We start from the raw sequence: 21,360 nt of genomic DNA on the forward strand, positions 1-21,360 counted from the left end.
ACTGCACACACAGACAGCAAAGCGAAAGTTCAGTGGTTAGGTACTAAAAAAATTTTGTGTAGTTATAATAAAAATAATTATAAAAAAAAAAATACAATAAGCAATTAACATTATTTAATTCTTTATTTTTTATTCCTTAATCTCGGTTTAGATTGAATTGATTATTGTAGTTAAAATGTAGATTGCAGCCTAGTGTCTGTGTAATCCAAGAGATTACCACTAGATGGAACCCTTTTCTTTTTCTTGAACTTCAGATGTAGAGGAATTGTGGTTCTTAGCTTTGTAAGGTTAGCATTATTTTATATGTGTTTAACTCAAAGAAGAAAGGTATTTATTTACTTACAGTAATGGTCTCAACCATAGTCACCCTGGTTAGATGTTTAAAAAGCAAGAAACCTTTAGTTCAGTTGTAGAATCCAACACTGAAAAAACTCAGATAAATCCAACTTTTAATTTCAGTTTATTCATAGAGGAAAAATGCTTTCCCAACAACAAATAACAGTTGTTTTAAACAGAATCACTGACAGCACACCTATTAATATTCCTGCTTTAATTACTTTGTACAAACCCCTTTTACAGAGTCTTGTTTTGTAACATGTCACATGCTTGGAGCACAGAGCGAGAGATCTTTGGCCATTCCTGTTTGCATGCTCTCATCTCCTCAGCTCAGCCCGCAAGTTCTCTGTAGGATTCATGAAGGCTTTTATTTTTAGATCTGATTGTCAGTCATAGCATCCAAGTTCATCTCTGTCTAGCTCAGTATTTTTTAACCTTTTAACTTCTGGTGATTTCTCTGAATTTATTAGGAGAAAAATGCCTTTCCTTTTTTTCACATTTTATTTCACAACAGCTTCTCTGCTTGATCAGAAAGAAGGAAATAAAGTTTACAAGGAAGAACTTATGCTTTCTATACCCTAATGATTCAAGTGGCTCATGAAGTCTTTACATTCACCTCTGTGGCTAATATTTGACACCTTCAAATTATTTTGAATCTATACGCATATTCTGGGCCCATTTTTAAAAACAATTGACTCCTGATTACGTAGGAGAAATCAGATATTTCATTTCCATTTAATATGATTGTCTTTCCTTTCAGACAATAATTGTTTCCCCTCACTGCAAGGCAGCACCACCAGTGTTTCATTGTTTAATTCAAAAGTTTTAGATGAAACTTTCAATGATCTATTTGGTAGATGTGAGATGTGAGAATCCTCCATCTGCTTTTCCTGTCTTTATAAAATTCCACATTTGTATTCTACATGACCACTCCATGACCACTTCTCCTAAACTACTTACTTACACGGAGTGTGACTTGGAGGTAAGCTAAAAACCTCTCTCTAATTAGGGTTTGCACATCTTGACAAACCTGTAGGGCATAGGTTCCTTTGTGAACTTTGGAAGAATTTTTGTTATATTCATGATGGGATCTGACGGTTTAAAATATCTCACATAATACTTATTTTTATATGTTTATTCTCACATCATTGGGTTCTCAACATTTCTCAACACTGGGGGGTTTTCAAATGACATGGCGGTCATGTGACCATACTTCACGGTGGCACCTGCAGCCTGTTTTTGTTGTTTTAGCGTGACCAGTGAAGCAAAACTCCGGACCATTCATTTACCTTTGGAGAAAACTTGCTTAAATGTGGGTTGTGCTGTGCGTGGCGATCAAGACCAACGTTCAGTCCATTGTCTGCCAGCCTTGATAAATAGATGTAGGCTACAATTTACCTTTACTGTTATGCTGTAAATATATTATCTAGTAATATACTTTCTATGTAATTATCCAATAAAAGGCAATATTGAGCTATGGATTTTTGCCTATGCTGTGGCTATGAAAAAATAGTTGTCCGAACAATCGTCTTAATTTGTGCAAAACAAACCAACAGGAAGTACATATGCATCCACCTTGTTGATGACCACTATTTTCTTGAGGTACATGGCCTTATCAGGAGGCTGTAACAACTCTACATACTTATCCATGGTCAAAAAAGTATTCAGTGTTGCAGTGTTGTGAAAAGCATGAAGCGATACGGAGACACCCAAGATGGTGGACTGGATGTGAGGCTGAAGTTACACTTCAGTGAATTCAATGAAAACCCCGCATTCTGTGTTATGACAACAGCCTGATATCTAAAATGAAATAATTGATCTAATGTGTTTTAAATTATGCTATTTTATCACTTTGTCTGCTTAAATAAATTCCCTCAGTTTGTTTTATAATCTGCATGATGACCTTCCTATTTGAAACGCCATCTCTAAAACAGAATCGTGAAGTGGAATGAAATTTATTGGATGTGTCAAACTTTTTTAACAAATAAAAAACTGAAAAGTGGGGTGTGCAATATTTTTCAGCCCCCATGCATTAATACTTTGTAGCGCCACCCTTTGCTGCAATTATAGCTGCAAGTCAGTTGGGGTATGTCTCTATCAGTTCTGCACATCGAGAGACTGAAGTTCTTGCCCATTCTTCCTTGCAAAACAGCTCGAGCTCAGTGAGGTTGGATGGAGAGTGTTCGTGAACAGCAGTCTTCAGCTCTTTCCACAGATTCTCGATTGGATTCAGGTCTGGCCTTTGACTTGACTATTCCAACACCTGGATACGTTTATTTGTGAACCATTCCATTGTAGATCTGGCTTTATGTTTTGGATCATTGTCTTGTTGGAAGATAAATCTCCGTCCCAGTCTCAAGTCTCTTGCAGACTCCAACAGGTTTTCTTCCAGAATGGTCCTGTATTTGGCCCCATCCATCTTCTCATCAATTTTGACCATCTTCTCTGTCCCTGCTGATGAAAAGCAGGCCCAAACCATGATGCTGCCACCACCATGTTTGACAGTGGGGATGGTGTGTTCAGGGTGATGAGCTGTGTTGCTTTTACGCCAAACATATCGTTTTGCATTGTGACCAAGCAGTTTGATTTTGGTTTCATCTGACCAGAGCACCTTCTTCCACATGTTTGGTGTGTCTCCCAGGTGGCTTGTGGCAAACCTTAAATGAGACTTTTTATGGATATCTTATCCCAAGTGCTCCTTTGGATGTTTAAAGCTTGGGAAATCTTTTTGTATCCAAATCCAGCTTTAAACTTCTCCACAACAGTATCTCGGACCTGCCTGGTGTGTTCCTTGGTCTTCATGATGCTCTCTTCACTTTGAACAGAACCCTGAGACTATCACAAAGCAGGTGCATTTATACGGAGACTTGATGACACACAGGTGGATTCTATTTATCATCATCAGTCATTTGGGACAACATTGGATCATTCAGAGATCCTCACTGAACTTCTGGAGTGAGTTTGCTGCACTGATAGTAAAGGGGCCAAATAATATTGCACGCCCCACTTTTCAGTTTTTTATTTGTTAAAAAAGTTTGACATGTTTTCTGGTAGGCTCATTGTTTTCTTTACAGCCATGTTATAATGATTCTTGCTTGTTAACATTGAAGTGGGAACGATTTGATCACATGTACTGACCAAATGTTTAAACTACAAATTAACTTTTATTTGCAAAAGTAACACAATACACAATAACTGATCAGAAAAATGTTAACATATAGTTTTAATTTCATATGTTTTAGCAACACAATTATTATACATAATGAATGTTTCCATTAAAACAGACAAATATTGCTGATCATCTATTTAACTTAATTTGACAGGAATCATCAGAGAACATTACTTTACCTACTGTGGCCTTTTGCATGGCTTGGTGAATGTGAAAAAAACAGCCGAGGGATCTGAAATGAGTTCATTACGTTAAAAACAAAGCCCAGGTCCTGAAAGCTAAGATTGTTTTAGGGCTTGTTCAGACCTGCAAAGACTTCTAAGCTATTGTAATTGTTCTCAAGATGAATTGAGAGCAACCTTGCTAAAACCCCTTTTCACACTTGTCAAGATATTTGTAGTAAGTATACAAAAAGTATGCACTTGAGAACAGTTGTCTTAAAAGGTGTCCACTTGAATCTGAAAAAGCCAGGTTAATGCTAGCTCCACGCAGGACATTAGATGGGGTGATACCCAGGAGATCAGGTTCTGATAAGCCTCTGCTAAAAATCAAAGGAGGCTAACAGGTTAGCCTCAGGTAGCATTAAATCAAAGATTAAGAACCAACGGATGATAACTAAAACAACACTTGACCATGGTATCATGGCATCTGAACTGAACATGCAGTTTGGGTCAAACGAGTAACAGAGAAAAAAGATTTTGCTTTGTCATCTTAAATCTGTCCAACATTGAATAAATAATTACACTTAAAGTTCATCTTAACACTATGAATGTCTGTGAGGATGGTCTTAAAAATAACCTCTTTAGTTTCAGTGCCTTGCAGATGCAGTCATACCCTTTGAACTTCTCACATTTTGTCATGTTACAGCCAACAACCTCCGTGTATTTTATTGGATTGTATGTGATACACCAACACAAAGTGTATATATAACTGTGTAACTGTAAAGTGGAAAGAAAATCACGCATGTTTTTCAACCTTTTTCTGACTCTAAGTCTGTCTTTCTACCAGCTTTGAACATCCAGAGACTGAAATGTTTGCTAATTTGTTTTTGCCAAGTAGCTCAAGAAGTGTCAGACCAGATTGAGAATGTCCTCTATGATTTTGAAGGTCCTGCATTAAGCTACAATCTGTTTCCCAATAAACATTGATAAGCTTCCCTGAAGAAAAGCATCTCCACAGCATGATGATGCCGCCACCATGTTTCACAGTGGTAATGGTGCGTTCAGGGGAATTAGCAATGTTATGCCCACCCACACACATACATTTAAGCCCAAAATTAACCATACCCCTGTCTGGTTTTGGTTTAAAATAATACTTTGCCTCAAGAAAGTAGTCCTGGACCAGCTTTCTTTTATGAGTCTGCTCTGTCTTCTCAAGCTCTGCTGGAGGTTTCGTCCTGTTAAACGTAAGTTCTCCTCTCCACTGTTACTACATGCATGCTTAATATGAGGGATTGCTGCAAAGCATTTTTCTTTATTAAGTGCATTAAGACATTTCTTCTAAATAAGCATTTTATACATAAATTGATAAACTGAAATTTTAATTTCACCAACATGTTTCACCTAACTGGAAGTAATATCAACATTTTTAAATGGCCCTGCCAACATACTGACTTGAATCTGATAGAGGATCTGTGGAGGGAGCTAAAGATTAGAATGATAACAAGGAGGCTTTCCAATTTTAAATACTCGGAGCTCATAAATCATTAAAATAGCAGGGGAAACATGCAAAGTAATAGTCCTTAAAAGGGTTTTATTATCTTTTGAGAAATGTCTATCTCATTCCCTGTTAGAAATAAACTTCTCAATATCATTAAAAAAAAAGAAATACATTTCTCAGTTGAATAAAAATGACTTTAAATCTAAATCTGCTAGGCATCTATCATAGTTTGAGCTTAACCATAGTGTTTCGTAGGCTTGTGAGTTTAAGACTGGTGTCATAAAGAATGCTTCACAATCTTTATAACATAATAAACATTGCTGCATGCCATATTCACAACACACTGTTGAGTGTGACTAAAGTCAGGGTGCAAACTGCAGACAGGACCTCTGAAGGCTTTCCTTTAACAGCCTTCTTGCAACTGTTGTGGAATTTCCTTATCAAAGTGGATAGAAGTTGACTCATAACAAGAGAAAATCCGGACTTTGTCTTTATAAGTTTTATTCAAAGGCATTCAGCGTTTGAATGACTCTGTCACTGAGCAAGTCAGTTAAGCAGAGCCCCGATTAACATTTACACACAGTATTTATACCAAACATGACAGTGTTATCCCAACTGCAAAGAGTCTGTGTTTTATGACCCAAACCCTTCTTGAGTTCAAAGGTCACAAGGTTATCTAGGAACAGATCTAACTGCCCTTCCTGACATCGTCCTAAAAGATGGGTCTGAACCATTAAACTTCTGATAATGGCTTTTACAGCTTCTTCCTCTAACACAGATGTTCTGAGGAGTAAGATAAAAAAGGTCATACACTTTGAAACACTTACTGCAAGAATTTCCATCACACAACTCTTCTATACAGACCAGATTTGTGGAGTGTACAACTAATGCATGTACTGTTAAGAGATTCTTCCACCTGAGATGTGTATCTTTACAGTTCCTCCAGAGTTGCCATAGGCATTTTGTCTGCTTCTCTGATTAATACTTTACTTGCCCAGCCTGTTAGTCCAGGTGGACTTTTCTGATTTGGAAGGTTTGTATATTTACCATTCTCTCTCCATGTTCAGATGATGGATTGAACAGAGCTCTGTTAGATGTTCAAAGCTTGGGATATTGTTTTATAACCAAACCCTGCTTTAAACATCTCCACAACTTTCTCCCTACGCTTTCTGCTGGGTTCCCTGGTCTTCAGGTTGCTGTTTGTTCACTGTTTTCTAACCAATCTCTAGAAGGTTTGTATGGTAATTAGTGGAACTGGAAATTATTTTGGGATACCAAATTAAAGGCTTCTAGTTACAAATGCACTCCAACATTTTAAGATTTTTTATTTATTAAGCATTATTTTACTTTCATTTCACTGCTTATGACACAATGAAATGTAGAAAAGTTCAAGAGGTATAAATATTTAGCAAGTCACTCTAAACACACTGCATGAAAATGTTCTTTTTTCACAGGAAAAACATTGACAGACAGTTAAACTGACTTCAAAAATTGGTGCTGTTCACTAAATCTCTAAGTCAACATCAACTATTGTGGTCCATTTTACACATATAGACCAAACTTACATCAGATATTATGTCATACTTGTAATAAACCAAACAAAGTGCTGTTCATTCCTTATGAGATCTTTTTTATTAAAACAAAAATTCTCACGGCCAGTTAAATGTTCTTCCAGTGATCTGGTAAAACTTCTGATTAAAAGGATGGAAAAACCTCTGCAGTTTAGTCATTACTGACAGATCCACGTCAGGATGAATGCGGCCCTTACTGCCTGCCAGGCACTTGTTGAAGACAATGTTAAATCGCAGACAGTAAAATCCCCTGGTGGCATTAAAGTACAGGTTGTACTGGCTAATCCTGGAGGGGAGGTTCAGGAAGCGCTCGACAAGCTGCAGCTCAGGCAGCGGGTCCGTGATGAGGCGATCTCCATCCACTATGTGGAACTGCTCCACAGGAAAATACTTCAGCCAGCGCTCCAGGTGTTTTGTGTAGATGCTTGTTCGCACAGCTTTATATTTGGTGTTCACTTCACACGTGTTGGCATCAATGGCTAGATTTTCAAACTTGTGATAAGTCTTGTTCTTGCGCTCCTTGCCCTCAAGCACTTGGGTGTAGTCAGACACTGCTCTGGTAGTGGGCTCTCGGACGATAATTAGCAGCTTAATGGAGGAGTTCATCTTAAAGATGCGCTCAGGAACCTCCTCTGTGATGAAGTAGGCAGGGCTCTTCTCAATGGTGATCTGGTGAGGGAGGGAGAAGGGCATTTTACCCCTGTACCAGTCAATGCCCCGAGCATAGTTTTTGTCATTGTCAAAGAAGTGAATCTCCTGCGAAGCCTTGACAACGGCTGGATGCAGGTTGAGCATTTCCAGTAGGGCACGAGTTCCCCCCTTGCGAACTCCAATGATGATGGCCCGAGGCAGCTGCTGGAACAGGTTGTGCAGGCGGATTTGCTCTTTGGTGGCATTGCCCTTGCGTGATTCATGGAGCAGCCCACGCTTAAACTGCAGCGTACGAAGAGGGATTTGCTCTGGCTCAGGGGGGTGAAATCTACTCTCAATGGGGCAAATAGGTTGTAACCTGAAAAAGTCAGAAAAACAGGTACCCTTTAGAATTCAACAGAACTGTTTTCATTAATCTACATTAATTCTAAAATAAGCTTAAGGTAGAAGATGTAATTTCATTCTTTTAACTCTTTGGCTCTAAATGCAAAGAAAAGTTTCAAAATATGCCTCTAGGAGGTGCATCACACATTGAGTTCTAGACTAGTGCCAATGATGTTGTAAAGCATGATTCACAGTCTTTCAAAATGCTGTTGGACTTGTATGCAACAATAAAAGACAAGTGTCTTCTGTCCAGGCAGTTTTCTTTTCATATACTGACGATCCTTCATTTGCTGCAGAAACGTCTCATACATGGCATCAGATAGAATTATGTACTCTATTGAGTATTTGTCAACCAGACAATGGCATAAGCTAAGCTAATTAAGTTACAAGTTGAAGTTGCTACCGATCAGGCTAGTTATATGACATCCTTTAGCACAGACCTCAACCTGTTAAGCCCAACAAAGCTGTGTGGTGTGTTTGATTTGTTTTGTTTAATCACAAATAAATCAGACATAGTAACAGTTGCAATAATGGTTCCACTTTAAAAATATTATTTTATGACTTACCTTTACAAAGGTATCAAAAGTGTGCATGTAGACCTTATAACTGTGGAGCTATACTGTTTTTTCTTTAGGTACAGTACAGACCGAAAGTGTGGACACACCTTCACATTCAAAAAGTTTTCTTTATTTTCATGACTATGAATATTGTAGCTTCACACTGAAGGCATCAAAACTATGAATTAACACATGTGGAATCATATACTGAACAAAAAAGTGTGAAGCAACTGAAAATATGTCTTATATTCTAGGTTCTTCAAAGTAGCCACTCTTGGCATCCTGTTGATGAGCTTCAAGAGGTAGTCACCTGAAATGGTTTTCACTTCACAGGTGTGCCCTGTCAGGTTTAATAAGTGGGATTTCAAGCCTTATAAATGGAGTTGGGACCATCAGTTGTGTTGTGCAGGAGGTAGATACAGTACACAGCTGATAGTCCTACTGAATAGACTGTTAGAATTTGTATTATGGCAAGAAAAAAGCAGCTAAGTAAAGAAAAATGAGTGGCCATCATTATTTTAAGAAATGAAGGTCAGTCAGTCCGAATAATTGGGAAACTTTGAAAGTGTCCCCAAGTGCAGTGGCAAAAACCATCAAGCGCTACAAAGAAACTGGCTCACATGAGGACCGCCCCAGGAAAGGAAGACCAAGAGTCACCTCTGCTGTGGACGACAAGTTCATCCGAGTCACCAGCCTCAGAAATCGCAGGTTAACAGCAGCTCAGATTAGAGAACAGGTCAATGCCACACAGAGTTCTAGCAGCAGACACATCTCTAGAACAACTGCTAAGAGGAGACTGTGTGAATCAGGCCTTCATGGTAAAATAGCTGCTAGGAAACCACTGCTGAGGACAGGCAACAAGCAGAAGAGACTTGTTTGGGCTAAAGAACACAAGGAATGGACATTAGACCAGTGGAAATCTGTGTTTTGGTCTGATGAGTCCAAGTTTGAGATCTTTGGTTCCAACCACCGTGTCTTTGTGCGGCGCAGAAGAGGTGAACGGATGGACTCTACATGCCTGGTACCCACCGTGAAGCACGGAGGAGGTGTGATGGTGTGGGGGAGCTTTGCTGGTTACACTGTTGGGGATTTATTCAAAATTGATGGCATACTGAACCAACATGGCTACCACAGCATCTTGCAGCGGCATGCTATTCCATCCGGTTTGCGTTTAGTTGGACCACCATTTATTTTTCAACAGGACAATGACCCCAAACACACCTCCAGGCTGTGTAAGGGCTATTTGACCAAGAAGGAGAGTGATGGGGTGCTGCGCCAGAAGACCTGGCCTCCACAGTCACCGGACCTGAACCCAATCAAGATGGTTTGGGGTGAGCTAGAATATAAGACATATTTTCAGTTGTTTCACCCTTTTTTGTTCAGTATATAATTCCACATGTGTTAATTCATAGTTTTTATGCCTTCAGTGTGAAGCTACAATATTCATAGTCATGAAAATAAAAAAAACTCTTTGAATGAGAAGGTGTGTCCAAACCTTTGGTCTGTACTGTATGTCATTGCAGGCGGAAATGGCTCTAAAACCCCTCATGGCTTAACATGTTAAGAAGACCACCATCATCACTTTTCGGACCTGAAGAACTGACATCAAACTGACTTAAAGTGCTATGATATGCTAATCCACAGGTGTCAAACTCCAGTCCTGCAACTGTTAGATGTGTCTCTGCTTATCTCACCTGAATTCAATAATTAGGTCATTAGCAGGACCCTGGAAAACTTGACTGCATACTGAGGAGGAAATGTAACTATCTGGATCAAGTGCATTGGACAAGGGACACATGTAAAGGTTTCAGGAAACAGGCCCTCAAGAAATGGAGTTTGACACCCCTGGAATCAAACGCAACATCACATCCCCTCTACCTGCTGCAGTTGACACTGCTACAATTTGCCTCTAGGCCAAGGAGACCCACAGATGAAACAATAGCTTTAGCTTGGCACACTCCCTACCCCACCTGGCTCAGGAGGACACATACTGTATGTGTAGATTTTGTACAATGATTACAGACCCACTTGTAAATTCACATACTGACATCATGAAGCTCCAGGATTTGTATATCTGTACATCTCAATGATTAGAGCCAGATTCTTGACTTCTTGACCATCAGAACACTGGTGGAGCTGGTCAGATAACCAACCTGGTTTATACTGCAACTCAACTCTGCATCCCCAGGGAAGCATGCTAAGCCCACTGCTGGACAGACTATTCTTTCACAATTGTACAGTCATGCATTAATACTCTGACGAATACTATCACTATCTTTGTAATAGACACTGCCATCATTAGGTGCATATAATTAGTTCTACAGAGAGGAGACACAGGGCCTGTCATCAGTTAGGTCGTAGTTAGAGGTCAGCTACCTGTTGCTTAGTGTGAGCAAGAACAATGAACCCATTGTGGACTATGCGTTGAAGACTGAAGAGAGGAGAACGTTTCATAATCTAGACCCCCTTTTTAACAACATGTCTGCAGAGACAGGATTTGCCAGGCGTTTACTAACTATGGCCATAAAATTAAGTTTAGTGATCAATGAGGATCTGTTAGTCCCACCTTATAAATATGATCAAAGAATTAGCCAGAGGCTTTTTTTTTTCTAGAGCTACAGGGGAGGTTCAGCATGGATTGAAGAGCACTCCGCAACTTCTACTGGAGCCTCACTAAAGGACTGTATTACAGCCTAGTAAGGTGGTTGTTATAGAACAGTTAGCTCTATAGTGGTTGACTAGACTGACACAAAGCTTCACCAGGACTGAACCTCCAGCTATGCAGGACCTCTAGAAGCAGTTGTAGAATGATCATCTCAGAACCCTGTCATTCCAGCTCCAGATTGTTAATGCTCCTGGTAACAGGCAGGAGATACAGAACATCCATACACACTCCAGCAGATTCACAATCAGGTTCTGTCCATAATCTACCAGTCTTAGACATCAGTTTGAGGAAAGTTTGCCCCACTTCTCACTTTCAGCTGTGAGATATTTGAGGGGTTTCTTGTAGGTACAGCCTGTTTTAGGTCACCCAATGGCATCTACACGGCATTATGATCTGGGCTTTGACTTGGCCATTCCAATTTGTTAATGCTCAGCCAGTCCTTGACTTTTTTTAAATATATTAGAAAAAAACACTGGCTGTCACAGGGTGTCCTATTTTTTTGCATCACTGTATGCCTCTGGCGAGATGTGTCATTAATAATGTTGGACCTTTCCCTTTCACTCAGAATTCAATACTTCCTTTTCTTTTTGACATGTTAACAGAATTATGATTTAGCTGGTGCCTATCTGCAGGGCAAGAGGCAAGAGGCAAGATACACCTTGGACATGCTGGTCTATTACTGGGCAACACAGAGACACACACAGGACAGACACCTAAGAAGGCACACACTCACTGCTGAAGGCAAATTAGACAGACCAGTTAGGCTAAAATTTATGTTTTTGGCTTCTGAGTTAAAGTACCAAGAAAAAAACAACGCATGCATGGGGAGAACATGCAAACTTCATGCAGAAAAACCAAGGACCTGCAGTAATACATAATTAATATGCTTATTTATTAATGATTTCCATTCCCATTTACATATACACTACCGTTCAAAAGTTTTAGAACCACTTTCTCATTTAATGGTTTCTTTATGTTTATGATTATTTACATTGTACGTAGATTCTCACTGAGGGCATCAAAACTGAGAATGAACACATGTGGAATTATGTAGCAAGCAAAACATTGGGAAAGAACTTCAAATATGTTTTATATAATTTATAATTAAGATTCCTTTAGTTAGCCGCCCTTTGCTGTGATGACTGAAATATTAACCATTGGCCGTCAGTCGATGAACGTCTGGGAAGTTTTTCAAGACTCTGGAAAACCGCTTCAGGTGACCACCTCATGAAGATCATGGAGAGAAAGCCAAGCAGTAAGAGAGCAAAACAGTAATCAAAGCAAAGGGTGGCTATTTTAAATAACTATTGGTGAGAGTCGTGAAAATAAAGAGACCCATTTAGTGAGAAAGTGTATCTAAAACTTGCCGGTAGTGTATATTATTCAAGATCTTATTTCATAATAATATATAATACTATATACATATATATATAGTATTATATACTATATAATACTATATATAAATATAAATATATATATATATATATATATATATATATATATATATATATATACTAGGACTGTGAACTCCTAATGATGTGAACTGGACGGATCTCGTGTGCTGTAAGAGTAAACTGCACATTATTGGTGACAGGCAAACCTTAGCTTTCCAACTATACATATCAGAACTAACCTATCTCTAAACAAAACCTGTTTACACAGGATTTATGTAGAAAATGCTTTTGTTTTGCTGCCAACATTTACTGGTGTTAGAGAAAATCATTTGTAACTACAAGACCTTTATGTTCTTTGTAAATGTTCTGCTCCTGCCTCAAGGACATGTTACTGTAAATTGGGTCTTTTCTCTTGATGTACTGAATAAATTCTTTCTCATTTAAGATCACTTACAGAACCTGTCCTCTGGAGAGGTACAGTAGATTTAGGATAAAGTACAGCAGGTCCCTAAATCTGTGTAAACACATAGTGCAAAGGTGTAAGTGTAAGGACTATAGAATGTGTGTTTAAAAAAATGTGATGCATGTTTCATACAGTGTCCTATAGGACTGACAGTGATCACTCACCTATCCAAAGTCCCAACCCTGGCCACAAGATAGAGGACACTTCCGATCACCAGGCTGCCCAGAACGAAGAGCTTCTGTCTCAGCAATGCCTGCTGTTTGAATAGCATGGCCCTCCATCAATCTTCAGGACTGCGTCTTCAGCCTGCAGAGAGGCGAGCACATGAACCACAAATCAGCAGGGGAAGAGAGACAGCCTAATTTTTATTAACACACTTAATCAAGTCTTACAAGTGATTAAGCCACACTCACCCGCGCCTGCAATGTGCTGCAGTGCCATTAGACTCTGATGATCAGAGGAAATGCACCACCATCACTTGGTTTACATCAATTTATTTATTTTGAACAAGCCGAGAATCAGAGTAAATGTAATGCATTGCAGTGCTGTGTGAGGCTGCAACCTTGTTCTAATTTACTAAGAAATAGAAGGCTGTCTCATAGTGATGGCTGTAAATTCACTAATGAATTTAAAAAAGGGACAGAAGGGAAATATTACAGATTTGTGTTTTAATTAATAAATAATTTAATGCAATTCGGTTTTAAAAATGAATGTTAATACAGATTTACAAAGAGCGTTGCAAAGTAAATAGTAAATGGCCTGCAACAGTATAGTGCTTTATCAAGTAAGAGGACTCCAAAGCGCTTTACACTGCTCTGGGGCAGACTAACAGAAGTGGGGGCCCGGCGGCACAATACAATCGGCGAACCTTGCATGCTGACTAGCAACAGCAGGCAAGGTGGGTGAAGTGTTGTACCCAAGGGCACTGTGACTGAGACAGATGGAGCGGGGCAACCCACAGCTTGCAGAGAGAGCCTCTACCACCTGAGCCACCATCAGCCACCAAAGAAACTGAAAATTTATGTTTAATTCCCTTTTTATGGAAAGTTAAACATATTCCATGTTGAAACTTTTCCATGGTGGGAATTATTCAGATTTAACTAAAATTTGAGGAAATTCAAACATACCAAATGATATCTAAACATCAATATAAGCATTTTGTTTTGTCAAAGGTAGTTATCCATGTCATATTAGCCAGTCTCAAATTACATTTGAAATCCCCAGTTCAATTACACAGTGGCGGGCAATAATTTTGTTTCTGCCCCTTCACAAATTGATTCTTTTGTTCATAGTGTTTCTTCATCATTGCGTGGTGCATTAGACAATGCAGCCACCTTGAAAAAGAAGGTAATTATTCATAGGAGGCTAGCTCCCTGGTTTAATTCAGAGCTGCGTACTTTAAAGCACAATGTTAGAAAATTGGAGAGAAAATGGCGCTCTACACACCTAGAGAATTCCTACTTAATCTGGAAAAATAGCCTACTGTTGTATAAAAAGACACTTCACCAAGCTAGAACAGCTTATTTCTCATCATTAATAGAAGAGAACAAGAATAATCCTAGGTTTCTCTTTAGTACAGTTGCTAAACTTACAGAGTCATAGCTCTGTTGAGCCATCCATTCCCTTAGCTCTCAGCAGTCATGACTTTATGGGATTCTTCCAAAATAAAATTGATTCTATTAAAAAGAAAATCTTTGACATACTCCTGATGATGATTACTTCATCCTCAGCAAGTGAGACAACATTGGAAGTAACTGTAGAACCTGATCTGTGTTTGGACTGCTTCATATTAGCTTCATCTAAACCTTCAACTTGTATGTTAGACCCAATCCCAACTAAATTATTTAAGGAAGTGTTCCCTCTGATTACCAGCCCCATTTTAGATATGATTAATCTATCTTTAGTCAATGGATATGTACCACAGGCTTTTAAGGTAGCTGTAATTAAACCTTTACTTAAGAAACCTTCGCTTGATCGAGATGATTTAATAAATTACAGACCTATATCCAATCTTCCATTCTTATCTAAAATTCTTGAGAAAATAGTTGCTAATCAAATGTGTGAGCATTTACACAGCAATGACCTGTTTGAAGAGTTTCAGTCAGGCTTCAGAGCTCATCATAGCATTGAAACAGCTCTCATGAAAGTCACTAATGATATTCTTATGGCCTCAGATAATGGACTTGTGTCTGTTCTGGTTCTGTTAGATCTCAGTGCTGCATTTGATACAGTCGACCATAACATTCTCTTAAAAAGGCTGGAATATGCTGTAGGGATCAGGGGAACAGCGCTAGGCTGGTTTAAATCTTATTTGTCTGACAGATTCCCGTTTGTTCATGTAAATGATAAATCATCTTTAAACTCCAGGGTTAATTGTGGAGTACCACAGGGTTCAGTTCTTGGGCCAATTCTCTTTACTATATATATGCTTCCAATAGGTCAAATTATCAGGCAGCATAGGATAAATGTTCACTGTTACGCTGATGATACTCAGCTTTACTTATCCATGAATCCTGATGAGCCCAACCAGTTAGATAGACTACAAGCATGTCTTGAAGACATAAAAACTTGGATTGAATTTTCTGCTTCTAAATTCAGACAAGACCGAAGTTGTCGGCTTTGGACCGGAGTCTTTAAAAAAGAAACTGCTTAGTCAATCACTTAACCTGGATGGCATTAAATTGACCTCCCATAGTAAAGTAAAAAACCTTGGTGTTATTTTTGACCAGGACATGTCATTTAAATCCCATATTAAACAGGTTTCTAGGAGTTCCTTCTTTCATCCCCGGAACATTGCCAAAATTAGAAATATCCTATCCAGGAGTGACACTGAAAAACTAGTCCATGCATTTATTACTTCAAGGCTGGACTATTGTAATTCTTTACTATCAGGATGTCCACAAAATGCAATTGAAAGCCTTCAGCTGATTCAAAATGCTGCAGCAAGAGGTATGATGAAAATTAAAAAGAGAGATCATATTTCCCCTACTTTAGCTTCCCTTCATTGGCTCCCTGTTAAATCCAGAATAGAATTTAAAATTCTCCTCCTCACATATAAAGCCCTTAATGATCTAGCTCCATCATACATCAGAGATCTGATTGGTTCCTAACAGAGCACTTTGTTCTCAGACTGCAGGTTTACTGGTGGTTCCTAGAGTTTCTAGAAGTAGAATGGGAGGCAGATCCTTTAGTTATCAGGCTCCTCTTCTGTGGAACCAGCTCCCAGTTTTAGTCCGTGAGGCAGACACCCTGTCTACTTTTGAGGCTGGGCTTAAATCTTTCCTTTTTGAAAATGCTTAGTTAGAGTGGCTTAGGTTATCCTGAGATATCTTCCTTATTTTGTACCTCCGTCTTCTTCCCTCCCTGTTGAATGGAGTAAGGGGGAGTCAGGTTTAGCCTAAACTGGCTCAGTTATGGTTGAGGTGCAAACACCCTCCATTTCTGCTACCTGTATGACCCCTCTCTTTTCCAATGGTTATAATCAGTCTGACAGAGAGAGGTATCCCAGTCGTTGTGGTTTTTAGTATAACAATGGCCATCAGTGGGCTCTAGATGGACAAACTGTCTACTTTTAAGGCTAGGCTTAAAACTTTCCTTTTTGAAAATGCTTAGTTAGAGTAGCTTAGGTTATCCTGAGCTATCTCTGTAGTTATGCTGCTATAGGCTTAGGCTGCTGGAGGACATAATGACCTCTTTCACACTCTTCGCTACATTCTCACACTATTCTCCAATTTTGCATTATTTACTGTTATTTCAGCTTTTAACTTTGTTCTCTCTCTTTTCTCTTCCTAGAAGTTACACCTGGCCTGACTCTGTGTCTACCTGTGACACCTTTCTGGAGAGGGGCATTGTCCAAGCTTCTGCTGCCAACAACTTAATGCTCACCCTCTACTGATGATCCACATGGCCCTGTCTTTCAGTGTTTAACCCTTTCTCTCTCCTAGACATGGAAATTGACTGAGCTTTTACTGTAACTAATTATATGTGCTCTCTTTCAGACTCTAACTTTGAAAACTGGCTCAGAGTTTATCTGTTCTTTCTTTCTATTTGAAACGACTAAAAGAGCTACATCCATTAACATTTACTTTTCCTTCCCATAGAAAGTACTCCTGGATCAGTGCTTCTTTGTTCTCTTTGTGTCTCTGCTCTGTTCTCTCAAACCCCCAGTAGGTCGTGGCAGATGGCCGCTCACACTGAGCCTGGTTCTGCTGGAGGTTTCTTCCTGTTAAAAGGGAGTTTTTCCTCTCCACTGTCTCTACATGCATGCTCAGTACGAGGGATTGCTGCAAAGTCAACGCCAGTGACTGTCCACTGTCTCTACATGCTCATCCAGGAGGAGGGAATGCTACAAGTCACTGACTGGATGCAATCTGCTGGGTTTCCTTAGACAAAAAAACTTTTTATCCAATTTGAATGTATGTACCTGACTTTTGTGAAGTGCCTTGAGACGACATTTGTGGTGAATTGCCGCTATATAAATAAACTGAATTTAATTGAATTGAATATTTTAACTTCCAAGATTGTTCCCATTTAATCCAATGAATTCCTGCTAGTTGCTCACAAAGCTACTAAATATTTAATTGTGTTCATCATGCTGTTAGTGTAAGGCTACGATTTCTTTTCAAACCAAATTCAATCTTTAAAACTGGTTCTTCTTTATTTATCACATTGTTCTCCTGCACAACTCTCCACACTGTTCCATTCTAGATCTCACAAATGCATCAGTAAAAAGCACTGTTGATCTCCAAAGAAAATGATTTGGCAGGTTATCCAACAGAGGGCACCAAATCCCTTTAAACAGATAGAGCTACGTTCGCATCACTGAAAAAGAAAAAGATTTCAAAGCATTCCGGTATCATGAAGCAACAATATAACTGAGTAAATCACAATAGAGAATACCAAGAGTCATGATGCTATTAAAAAAGGCATACTGCACTCCAATTCCGCCTTTAGATTGGGTCACAAAGCTGATATTATAAAGTGTCTCATAAACAAATGCAAAGAGCATCTGACCCCACTGAGACTGGTAAACATGTCTAATTTATTCCTCATTGTGTTTTTTGAACAGAGAGCAAAAGAGCAACGGCAATTTCAACAATCTGTTTTGAAAACACAAAAGTGTAAGAAGAATCAGTAGTCCAACCATGTTTTTGTCCATCTCAGTTCAAAGAAAAACTGCTGCTTCAGTCTAAACTACTAAAACAAGTAAGACTCCAATAAATTCCAATAAACCAATTAGAACAAGAAAACTGACATTTCTACCCTTCACATAAGGTAGATTGATATCGTTGTGCTAGACTGAAAACCTTAGTCTGTAACTTAATCTTTATTTCCCTGTCAAAAAGACAACAGACAGCACATGCCTACAGTTAAACATCGAGCTTCATCATGCTGAGCAAAGAGGTCATCCAACAGTGTGTGCTTGGTCCTTCGCAATTCACTCAGTTGAGTCACTCACATGCCTATACCCGTAGAAAACAGGTCAAGTCAGCTGAAAAGTTTCATGACACTGTTTCATTGTTATGACTCATTAGCCATAAAATGAAACACCTAACAGAGAAGATTTTGTACAGTTAGTAAGCATGTACTACGACATGGCTTTCCCTTTATATCAACAATATAAGGAGTACGTTGTGTAATCCATATACTGTTTTATCCTATATACTGTAAAGCTGGACCTAATTTTGCACATCTTCCATTTAAGTTTTTGTTTGTTAATGATTTGTAGCTACTCTGGCCTGGAGGTAGATGTAAAAATGTTTTTTGTCTATTTTATGTATACAGTGCCTTACAAAAGTGGAATTACCATTTGAATGTTTTCACGTGTCGTCACATTGCAATCACAACTTTCAATGCATTTTATTGGCATTTTATTTGCATTTTATTTGTTTGACCAGCACATAATTTCAAAATGAAAGGAAGATGAGGGTTTAAAATTTTTTTTGCAAATGAAAATCTAAGAAATGTGGTAGGCATTAGCATTTAGCAACCTGATAGAGTTAGAAAGCTGATAAACACAGACAAGTGTAAAATAAGACACAAGTAAACCCATTAAGTTTAACTTGCAAGGGTGAGACAGTCCTCTGCCAGAACAGCAACTTCCTTCTCAAATAGGGAGAAATCCTTGCACCAGCCTTTTATTTAAAACTCACATTCCTACAAGCAAAAAGCGGGAATTGGTTCAACCAATTCTTACAGGGATCTCAACCTAAAAGAGTAGTCACTCCCATATATGGTATAAGCTTGTCATATCCAGGGAGTGATCCACTCCAGACCACATTCCTTAACCTTCCACAAACACTTTTTCACACTAAAAAACAATCATAGGAATCATCTTAACTATAGTTGAACTTCAAACATAAACGTGGTTTAAACTAAACAATTATAACTTATATACATTTTTCCAACACAACCATTGGTCGATATTATGGAGAACACCCTTTTGCTGAAATTTCAAATCCAAGTCTTTTGGGTTATACTGTATCTCTACCAGGTTTGCCCAATTTTATCTGTAGAACAGCTTAAGCTCAGTCAGGTTGGATCCATGTCAGTGATTTTTAAGTGTTGTCACATATTCAATTGGGTTACGGTTCTGACATTGTGCTTGCTATATAAACACATATAAATATGGTTTGATCTAAACCATTCCATTGTAGCTCTGGCTATATGTATGCTGCTGAAAGGTGAACCTCTGGCACAGTCTCAAGTCTGTGGCAGCTTCCATTTCCATCAATGTTGACCAGTTTACCTGTAGCTGCTAAGAAAAAGCATCCCCTGCTCTGCTCTGCTCTCGGTGGAGGACGCACACGTTTTCTCTCCCTCCCTCTTGCATGCTTCTGCATCTGTTTTTGTCTGTGTTTTTCTCAGAGCCTCACTTTACATATCTTCCAAACTTGCAAATTATGGATTTGGTCAGCTGGTCTCTCAACGCAACTGATCAAATTTCTTCCATGAGAAGACAGGGTAAAGGAGAACCCTCTTGCCCAGCCGGTACATTCTTCTCTACATACACAATGGATTCCTGGCAACAGTGTGCCTGACTACGATGTCGGTTGAGGATGCAGAAGACGTTTATATATTTGGTATATTTGGTATATTTTGATAACAGAATTTCTGCTCTTTGGAGCCGGCGGTTACGTGACTTTTCGAGTGAGTAGCAAAACGTGAGCGGCTGTTCAAAGCATCCCAAAGCTGCCTGCGATGCTGGATGGAATCTGCAGAGCGATCAATGCTCAGACTGAATTGTTAAGAGAGCTAAGCTGCAAGCTGGATACGGTTCTTGAATGGAGTCGTAGCCTGGAAGCGGCTTTTGGACTCAGAGGTGAAAGGATTTAATCATGGAGAAGATTGTTCGCTCCAGAACTGCGGGAAAGTCCCAGAAATTTGGATATTTGGATTCGCAATTGAGAGATAACAGTACAAACTCTTAAAGTGGTTGGAAATCCACCACTTTCTGCTTGAACCAGAACATGTATTGTTTTTCTAAATCTGGTGCCCCAACTTGGCCTTGGCAACTTCTGCTAAGTGGCTATCGACAAAATATCTCCTGGATGTTATGTAAACATGGCGCACTTTCCCAGCACCCCCGAACAGCTGTGACCCAGATAAGAATTTGCGGCCAATTGAGAAAACTTCCATCTCTCTTCTCAAGGACAGTGGCGCTCTATCTGTGTTGACAGTCTAATTCTTGCACACACAATCACAGTTAATATTTGCACCCTCAGGATTCCACCGCACTCTTGCAAAATCTTTTCTTCTTGTGTGTTGCTTAGCCCTGCACCTAATTGTGTGATTTCATTACTTTTTCATAGATTTTTTGTTTTATCAGAAGGATTACCAGCAAAAACCAGACATTATTAGTAATAGAAAATTTGGACTCTAGCTGCTCTTACACCAATGACCCAGCTTTCTTAATTAGACTACAATGGACTGTTATTACTTAGTTTAACTTCAGTATTAGTAAAAGCAATATATTATTACCACCTGAAAATGTGGATTAAAGCTGTTTTGTACCAGTGACTCAGCTTCCCTAGTTAGAATTCAGTGGAATGATGAGACTATCAATATTATCATCTTCTTTTAGCATAAGATGCTTTATTATTAAGAGTGGCTTGGAACCAATTTCTACCAGTAAACCCGGAAGGATTATTAATTATTATTACTCCCAAGGATTATTAGTGTCATTTGATTTGTTTTTCTGTGTTCTGTATCATTGTAATGTTTTCCTCGTGTACACCGCTTTGAGTGCCTTGTTGCTGAAAAGCGCTATATAAATAAACTTGACATGACTTGACTAAATATTCACAGTGGCAGCGTTGTATTTAGTGTAAAGGTTAACTATTAGTTTTCATCCACATAGCATTTTATTCTAATCTGACCAGAGCACCCTCCTCCACATGTTTACTGTGTCCCCTACATGGCTTCTGGCAAACTGCAGACAGGACTTCTTATAGCTTTCTTGCAACAGTGGCTATTTTAATGACCCTCATCTACAAAAGGTGATAATTCTCC

General features: G+C 38.9%; 1 protein-coding gene across 2 annotated transcripts in view; it reads right to left on the minus strand.

Annotated features, from left to right (window-relative positions):
- Nucleotides 1-5,919: 5,919 nt before the first annotated feature.
- Nucleotides 5,920-21,360, minus strand: part of LOC124881751 (heparan sulfate glucosamine 3-O-sulfotransferase 5) — a 157,865-nt gene continuing 142,424 nt past the window's right edge. For both annotated transcript variants that reach the window (XM_047387509.1, XM_047387511.1), the window contains exons 3-4: nt 13,014-13,155; nt 5,920-7,744 (exon numbers count right to left, since the gene is read on the minus strand). In XM_047387509.1, the coding sequence (XP_047243465.1) occupies nt 6,814-7,744; nt 13,014-13,120 (1,038 nt within the window). In that variant the 5' untranslated portion in view covers nt 13,121-13,155 and the 3' untranslated portion in view covers nt 5,920-6,813. The remainder of the gene's footprint in view (nt 7,745-13,013; nt 13,156-21,360) is intronic.

Source organism: Girardinichthys multiradiatus, chromosome 15 (assembly GCF_021462225.1).
Source record: "Girardinichthys multiradiatus isolate DD_20200921_A chromosome 15, DD_fGirMul_XY1, whole genome shotgun sequence".
Lineage (NCBI taxonomy): Eukaryota > Metazoa > Chordata > Actinopteri > Cyprinodontiformes > Goodeidae > Girardinichthys > Girardinichthys multiradiatus.